The 8,013-nt window shown below is 47.2% G+C and overlaps 1 protein-coding gene across 1 annotated transcript; it reads right to left on the bottom strand.

The window, feature by feature from the left end:
- Window positions 1-2,376: 2,376 nt before the first annotated feature.
- On the bottom strand, window positions 2,377-5,583 carry LOC133055065 (free fatty acid receptor 2-like). Its single transcript, XM_061140538.1, has 2 exons — window positions 5,492-5,583; window positions 2,377-3,350 (listed from the first exon to the last, which is right to left on the bottom strand). The coding sequence occupies exon 2, from the start codon at window positions 3,343-3,345 to the stop codon at window positions 2,377-2,379; it is 969 nt and encodes a 322-aa protein (XP_060996521.1). The 5' UTR covers window positions 3,346-3,350; window positions 5,492-5,583.
- Between the last annotated feature and the right edge of the window lie 2,430 nt (window positions 5,584-8,013).

Raw genomic sequence — 8,013 nt, 5'->3', positions numbered from 1 at the left:
TGGGTAAAAATGTACTAGGCAAATACTACTAAGAAAAAATGCATATTGGTGTGTCTGTATTCATATCAGACAAAACAGATTTTAAGGCAAATTAATGTCAAAAGACATTCAACATTCTCAGAAGACTGAACTACAGGGAGAAATAGACAAGTTCACTGTTATAGAAGGAGCCTGTAACCCACCTTTCCACGCAACTGATAGATTGGACAAAAGTAAATAAAGGTTATAAAGATTTGAACATTCCAAATTAACAAGTTTGATCTAAAGTGTATAGAGAGAACTCATCAACAATTTCAGAACCTATATTCTTTTCACAAATGGAACATGAGATAAACTATATTCTAGACCAAAAAACAATTTTCAACAAATTTCAAGGAACTGGTACTATTAAAATAGTATTCTCTGATGGCAGTGTGATTTACTTAGCAATGAGTAACAACAACAATAATAATAGGGTCAATAAAAATTTATATGCTTGAAAATTAAGAATCATTTCTAAACACAGGAGTCAAAGAAAAGAAAATCAGGTGGAAGTTAGAGCCTATTTAGAACTCAAAATAATGAAAATTCTGCAAATCAAAATTGGGGCATCACCCTAAAGCTGCTCTTATGTGCATGCTAAGTTGCTTCATTCATGTCTGACTCTGTGACCCCATGGACTTTAGTCCACCAGGCTCCTCTGTCCATGTGATTCTCCAGGCAAGAATACTGGAGTGGGTTGCCATTCCCTTCTCCAGGGAATCTTTCTGACTCAGGGATGAACCCACATCTCCTGAGGCTCCTTCATTGAGGGAAATTAATAACCTTATATGGGGCTTCTCAGGTGGCACCAGTGGTAAAGAACCTGCCTGCCAAAGCAGGAGACATAAGAGACATGGGTTTGATCACTGGGTCGGGAAGATCCCCTGGAGGAGGGCATGGCAACACACTCCAGTATTCTCAGCAGGCTACAGTCCAAGTCCACAGGGTCACAAAGAGTCAGACACAACTGAAGTGATTTAGCACACATGAGAGCAATAGCCTTATATACTTACACTAGCAAAGGAGAAAGGCTGAAATAAATGAGTATCCAACCTTAAAAAGTAAGAAAAGGAACAACTGAAAAGACTCAATAAAGTAGAAGTAAGGAAACAATTAAGATAAAATTAAGACATTAGTGAAATAGAATACAGAGATGAATGCCAGAGCAAAGCTGGGTTTTTAGAAAAGACATTAACAGACCTCTGGCAAGATTGATCAAGGAAAAAAAGCAATATAAATACACAGTGTTGGGGATTGAAAATAAGACATAACTACTAGGAAATATCCTGACCCAAGTTTCTTCACACCACCACTGACTTTTCTCTCAACGACTTTTTTCTTGCCTATTATAGACCTGAGCCCTCAATTGCTTTAGTCAGGGCTCACAGAAAGCATCTTATCTTGCTCTGTAGACCTCTGCCTGTGCTGGATGTTCAGACCCAACATGTGGAAATCACCCACTTCTGATTCAGGGCAAAAGATAAAGCTAAAAGATTCTGTAGTTGATACAGCATACCTTGGCAATATGGCAGGTTTGTTTCCAGACCACTGCAATAAAGTGAATGTTGCAATCAAGTGAGTCACGAATATTTTGGTTTCCAGTGCATGGTGGCTCGATGGTAAAGAATCCATCTGCCAGTGCAGGAGATGCAAGAGATGTGGGTTCAATTCCTGGGTCTGGAAGATCTCCTGGAATAGGAAAATGGCAACCCACTCCAGTATTTCTTGCCTGAAAAATTCCAAGGACAGAGGAGCCTGGCGGGCTATAGTTCACAGGGTTGCAAAGAGCTGGACATGACTGAGCATACATACACACACATACACACACACAGGCACACAAAAGCTTATACCATACTTTAGACTGTAAACTGTACAATAACATTACATCCAAAAAAAAAAAAAACTTTTTAAATTTAGAAATACTTTGTTGCTCTTTGCAAAGTGTTGCTCTTAGAAATACTTTGTTGGCCATATATGGCTGCCACAAACCTTCAAATGGTGGAAACCACAGTATCTTGGAAGTACAATATAAGGAGGTATACCTATTAATGAACTCTGCCGTCTTACAGACACTGGGTAGGGAAGGCAAGGAATTCCACGGCTCTGATATCCCAGGATAAAAGGGCTTGTAGCTTACCACAAGCAGTACTAGCCACGAATGATGGAAATGTCATAAACCACAGGGAACAACATGATAACCCTCACCCAGTGGATGAGTTGGATTTAAGAGACCCACTGCTGTTCTTTGCCCCTTAAGCTCCGCACAGGAGAACTTGCCCTGGTTCTGTTTCATTGTTCCCCTTTTTGAGCCCCCTTCTCCCCAAAACACAGTAACCCAGGCTGGCAAATCTAGTCTCATACGGCCACACTTAAGCTCCCATTTCCTTTCTCCGCAGCTGGCTGTCCGGCTCGCCTCCTCCAGTACCCTGCCAGGGAGGCGCCCCCGCTCTGCAGCCTCTGTAGCCTTTTATCAAAGGCTCTGCGCACAGCTGAGGAGGAGAAATAGAAAATCAAAGGGTCAATACAGGCATTGAGAGCGGTGAGCATCACGGCGCAGACCCGCCACCTTTCGCTGGTCTTACGGAAGAAGCCCACCACGTGCGACACATTGTAGGGCCCGAAACAGACCAGGAAATTGAACATCGTCGCAACAACCAGCACCACGGCTCTCCAGCGCTTCCGGGTCGGTGCTTGCGGCTGGGAGAGAATGATTCGCACCAAACGCCAGTAACAGAAGATGGTGAGCCCCATGGGGATGAAAAAGAGGAGGAGGCACAGTTCCAGCCGCACCGGAAGCACCACGCGCAGCTGCTCTTGGGTGAAGTTGTCATAGCAGACAGGGAGGCTGTTGGCCTCGCGCGACGAGTTGGTTGGTAAGTACTGGACAATGATCACAATGCTACAGTGTCCGAAGGACAAGAGCCAGATGGCCACGGCAGCGATCACTCTGTACACGGGCCGGCGGTTCAGCTTGTACTGCACGGGGAAAGCCACGCTGCGGTAGCGCTCCACGCTGATGCCCACCAGCAGCCACGTGCTGCAGTAGATGCTGCAGTGGAAGCCGAAACCTGTGAGGGCACAGAGCGTGTTCCCCAGGGGCCAGGCGAAATTATGCGCAGCCTCAACCATCTTGAAGGGCAGCAGCAGCAGCAGCAGGAGGTCGGCCAGCGTCAGGCTGAGGAGGAGGATGTGGATGGGTGCGGGGTGGGGCCGGCAAACACGCCCCACGAAGGCCCGCAGCGCCAGGAGGTTGGCAGGGAGACCGAAGACGAAAGATAGAAAGTAGACAAGGAGAAGTCCCAGGTTTGGGGGACTTGGGGCCATCCTTCCTGAAGAGACAAAAGATGCTGTCAGAATTCTCTCTGACTTTGAATTTCCTAGCCCCAGATCAAGGCGAATCGGACTCTTTGCGTCTCCCCTCTGTTTCACTAAGGGATTATTGCCTACCCTGCAGACGGAACACTATTCTTCTTCCTGTGTGTCAGGGAGAAAGAACTTGTCCTTCTTCACAACAAAATTGTGCTTTTTTGCTTCACAACAAAATTACTTCTTTAGAATCTACACAACAGAATTACACAAGAAAATTGTTTCTTTAGAATCTTTCACTTCTCCATTTCCACCCTGCAAATTGAGAGAGAGAGAGAGAGAGAGAGAGAGAGAGAGAGAGTCTTAAGAGTTTTGATGTCTCAGAAGCTCCCACAGGAAAAGTTCTGAGGTCTCCAAGTCCCCAATAGAAAGGGGGACTTCCCTGGTGGTCCAGTGGTTAAGAATCTGCCTGCCAATGCAAGGGACACGAGTTCAATCCTTGGTCTGGGAAGATTCGCCTGCCTCCGGGTAACTAAGCCCATGTGCCCCAACTACTGAGCCTGCACACTCTAGAGCCCAAGCTCCACAACAAGAGAAGTCACCACAATGAAGGGTTGGTCTCCCCCACTCATTGCAACTAGAGAAAGCCCCTGCACAGCGACAAAGACCCAGAGCAGCCCAAAACAAATAAACAAAAAATTTTTTCAAAAAAAAAAAGGACACTGTGAGGGCTGTGCGGTCCTCTGTCTTAAGCACCTAGAACTGTGCCCGACACATAGCAGATGCTGAATCAACTTCTGTCAGTCAATGAATGGCTGTGTGAACTGTGGTTCCTCACGAAGACTGGGTAACCCCAAGACTATCTCTGAACATTTCCAAATTCTACTTGACCTGCTTGTGGCTTTTTCCTCTCCTGATCTTTGACCTCTTTTCTTTTTCTTTTCTCTCCCCAAGGCACAGGGCTTGAACACAAGATTCTCAGCTTCACCTCTGAAAATGGGAGTTTGGTTGAGCTTGAGGGGAAAGCAGCTCAAGCCCAAGGTGAGCCTCAGATGCCCCGCTTCTCAGTTCTATGCGGAGCCATTCAAAGACAACCTGTAGGTTCCAGGTAGGGTAACAGAGGGGCCTGACCGGGACCAGGATTCTAGTCCAGGCCATGCCGTGGATCAGTCATGTGACTCTGGGAATCATTCTAAGTCCTCCCAGGATCGGCTTATTTCTTTCTGCTTCACATATAACCTGTGATTTCACCAGAACCACCACAGTTCCCATAGGCTGCCAGCCAGTTCACCCCTTCTCGCCCTTAAAGAAAGCATATATGTGAGATGTATGTCAATCAAGAATAACCTTTAATCTCCTTGTACACACTATTGTGTGCTTCGTAGGTGGCTCAGTGGTAAAGAATCTGCCTGCCAATGCAGGTTGGATCGCTGAGCCTGGAAGATCCCCTGGAGAAGGAAAGGGCAACCCACTCCAGTATTCTTGCCTGGAGAATTCCATGGACAAAGGAGCCTGGTGGGCTACAGTCCATGGGGTAGCAAGAGTCAGACACGACTTAGCAACTAAACAACAACAACAACACACTGCTATATCTCAGATGGACAGCCAGCAAAGTCCCACTGTACAGCACAGGGAACTCTGCTCAATGTTAGGCAGAAACCTGGATTGGAGGGGCGTTTAGGGGAGAAGGGATACACGTATATGTATGGCTGAGTCCCTTTGCTGTTCACTTGGAACTATCACGACATTGTTAATTGGCTATTCTCCATTATGAAATAAAAAGTTTAAAAAAAAGTAATGTTTAATCTCCTTTCATTCATCATTAACAAGTGTACATTTAAAATTAACTTGAGTCCTTAACCTGTTACTGGTAACATATTACTGGTGGCCCACCCGTGTATCTCACTTCTAAATTGGAAAAATCTCAGAAGTAGAGGGCCCTGTGAAAAGGGAGACTACCCAACTCAGTGAACTCACCTTTTCTGTTCCTCCTGTGCTTGTCTGTGCCTTGGCCCTCACCAGCACCCTCTCTCCCTTGACTTATCCCGGCCCCCTTTCATTTCCATGACCTTCTTCCCTCCTCTCCTTCTAGAGTCAACCCCATACTCTGCTCCCTCTTTCTAAGTTTATCTACCCAAACTCCTTCCGTCCCCCTTCCACCTACAGTTGTGATCCCAACAGCCTCTTCCTTGAGCACAAGCAAAGTCACGATCTGGATTCTGGAAGCAGATGGATGGCTTTGCAAATATGTCAGGTCTCAGAAGCAAGTCGAACCTTGTCTAACTGCGCCACCTTTCCACTTCCCCCCAAAAACAACAGTTTTTTATACCTAGAGGTGCCACGTGGTCAAAAAGAGGAAGGTCAATAGTTGAGCTCTTGCCAAGGCAACGCTACCTGGATCCCCCACCAAATTCTGCCCCACCAAACGTATTTCTTCCAGAATCCAGATCGTAGTCGGTCTTTTGAGCTTTCTCCTCCTTCTGCATTCCAAGTAATCTCTTCTCTCTCGTTTCTGTGGGCCATTATTCCAAACAATTTTGCACACTCATCCACTTTCTGCTCCCTCTGCTCTTTCCTCACCTGTTCCCACCCCCCACCCCCACCCCATCTTTTCTCTCAAGGCCCCTGACCTGATCAATTTCCTGTTCTCTTTCCAGGCAGCTCTGGCTGGATCTGGTTAATATCTTGAGCATTGTCTGACTTCCTCTGGCCCTTTAGGTCCCTTCTTAACAGATATTTTTTCCTTGGACTCAGACTATCCATGTAACATGTAACATGGACTCAGTCCATGTTGCTGCCAGGCAGCCTGTTTCTGGCTCTTCTCCTCTCCCTTCTTCTCCCCTCTGTAGTCATTCCCCTCCCACCATGATCTCTGTCCCGCTTGGATCACCCTCTCTTCTCACTGTTCTCTCATTAACCTGTCTAGGGTCCACATTGCTCCCTGCTAGCATCTCAAGGCAGACATACAAGATACTTATCTCTCCTCAGGAAACGTGCTTATCTGTCCACTGGCTGCCTGACACTTCCAACAGAGGCTCTGGTTCTCTCCCCATGACCCAGGAAACATGACCCTCAGCTGTTTCTCCTCCAGAAAGGATCTCTTCTCACTTAGCTCATCACTCCCCACCTTGGTACCCACGTGGTCTCCCTACATTTCTGCAGCCTGCCCTTGGTAACCCGCGTGGTGTGTATCCTAGAATGGGCACCTAGGAAGTGGTTTTGATGCTTGATACACAGGAGACGAAGGCAACATAATTATCTTTCATTCTCTACCAAGGTATTTTGTGCTATTTTACTGTCTGCATGTGATTGAGCAAGAGAAACTTACTGGAAAGGTGAAGATGGCCGGATAAGGATAAGGCTGCTTTCATCAGCTTAAAATGCTGAGAGAGGGACCTCTTTTCTCCATCCTCATCCCCCAGCCATGCAGACCTGCAGAACCCTCTCTTCTAGCAGGTGCCAGGACCCTGGGCCATTTTCAAAGCCTCAGGAATCTCTTAGGAAACCCTCTTTTGGCTTGGAAAATGGCAGTGCCTCCTGAAGTGAGTCTAGGTAAGGTCAGTTCTCCTGGAAATGACTATTTTGAAGTCTGTCCTTAGGAAAAAAAAACTAGCACAGTCCCTTGATTATGATAGGCACGTGATCATTGTTGTTTAGTGGCTAAGTCATGTTCAAGCATTTTGCGGCCACATGGACTGTAGCCCCCCAGGCTCCTCTGTCCATGGGATTTCCCAGGCAGGGATACTGGAGTGGGTGGCCATTCCCCCCTCCAGGGGATCTTCCTGACCCAGGGATTGAGCCCGCATCTCCTGCATTGGCAGGCAGATTCTTTACCGCTGAGCCACCAGGGAAGCCCAGGCACTTGATTACTTGTGGCTGGGAGTAGAAGGACTGGAGTTGGATGTGCCTGTAAGAGCTTATTAGCTGATGATACTAGCAGAGTGAGTCAGAACCTGTGCTTTTTACCTTCTTTTTTTAATCTCCATCCTGTTCCCCAAGTCACAGTATTGGGACATCCTTGGTGTCCCTAAGACCCCAGCCATATGGGCATTCAGACTAAGTTGTTAACTAAATCACAGAGCTTCAGGGACCCCATCCAGTGGCATCATGGGAGTGGGCAGTGCAGCATCTCCAGTCCAACTCAACTAAGTTTACCTCAGAGTGAGTCACACTGCTCCCCACCGTGCCACACCTGTCACCAGCACCCTGCTTCCCAGCCATCAAAGGCCCTGTGCAAGGCGTGGTTCTGGATGCTGGGGACACGAGTGAGCAAGACACAGGGTAAACAGGTAAACACACAAAGCAGGTGATTTCAAGTGAAGGAAGGAAGCAAATCTAAAGAGTCTGGCATAGGGCTTTCTTTAGGTAAGGCTGTCAGGACAGGCCTGCGCTGAAGAGGGGTATTTGAACTGCTGAGAAGGAGCCAGCCACATGAAGGGCATTCCAGGTAATTGTTCAGTCGCTCAGGCAGTTGTATCTGACTCTGCGACACCATGGACAGCACCATGCCAGGCTTCCCTGTTCTTCACTATCTCCCAGAGTTTGCTCAAACTCGTGACCACTGAGTCGATGATGCCATCCAGCCATCTCATCCTCTGTTGTCCCTCCTCCTCCTGCCTTCAATCTTTCCCAGCATCATTTCAGGTAGAAGGGATGACAATACCCAAAGCTCTGCACCAGGAATAA

The sequence above is a fragment of the Dama dama genome, chromosome 4 (assembly GCF_033118175.1).
Source record: "Dama dama isolate Ldn47 chromosome 4, ASM3311817v1, whole genome shotgun sequence".
In the NCBI taxonomy this organism is placed as follows: domain Eukaryota; kingdom Metazoa; phylum Chordata; class Mammalia; order Artiodactyla; family Cervidae; genus Dama; species Dama dama.
Note: the sequence above shows the minus strand (reverse complement) of the source record. Positions and strands in the feature narration are given on the sequence as shown.

What these genes read in the sequence shown, in the direction of transcription:
- LOC133055065 (XM_061140538.1), bottom strand. Translation starts at nt 3,345, where the DNA reads ATGGCCCCAAGTCCCCCAAACCTGGGACTTCTCCTTGTCTACTTTCTA.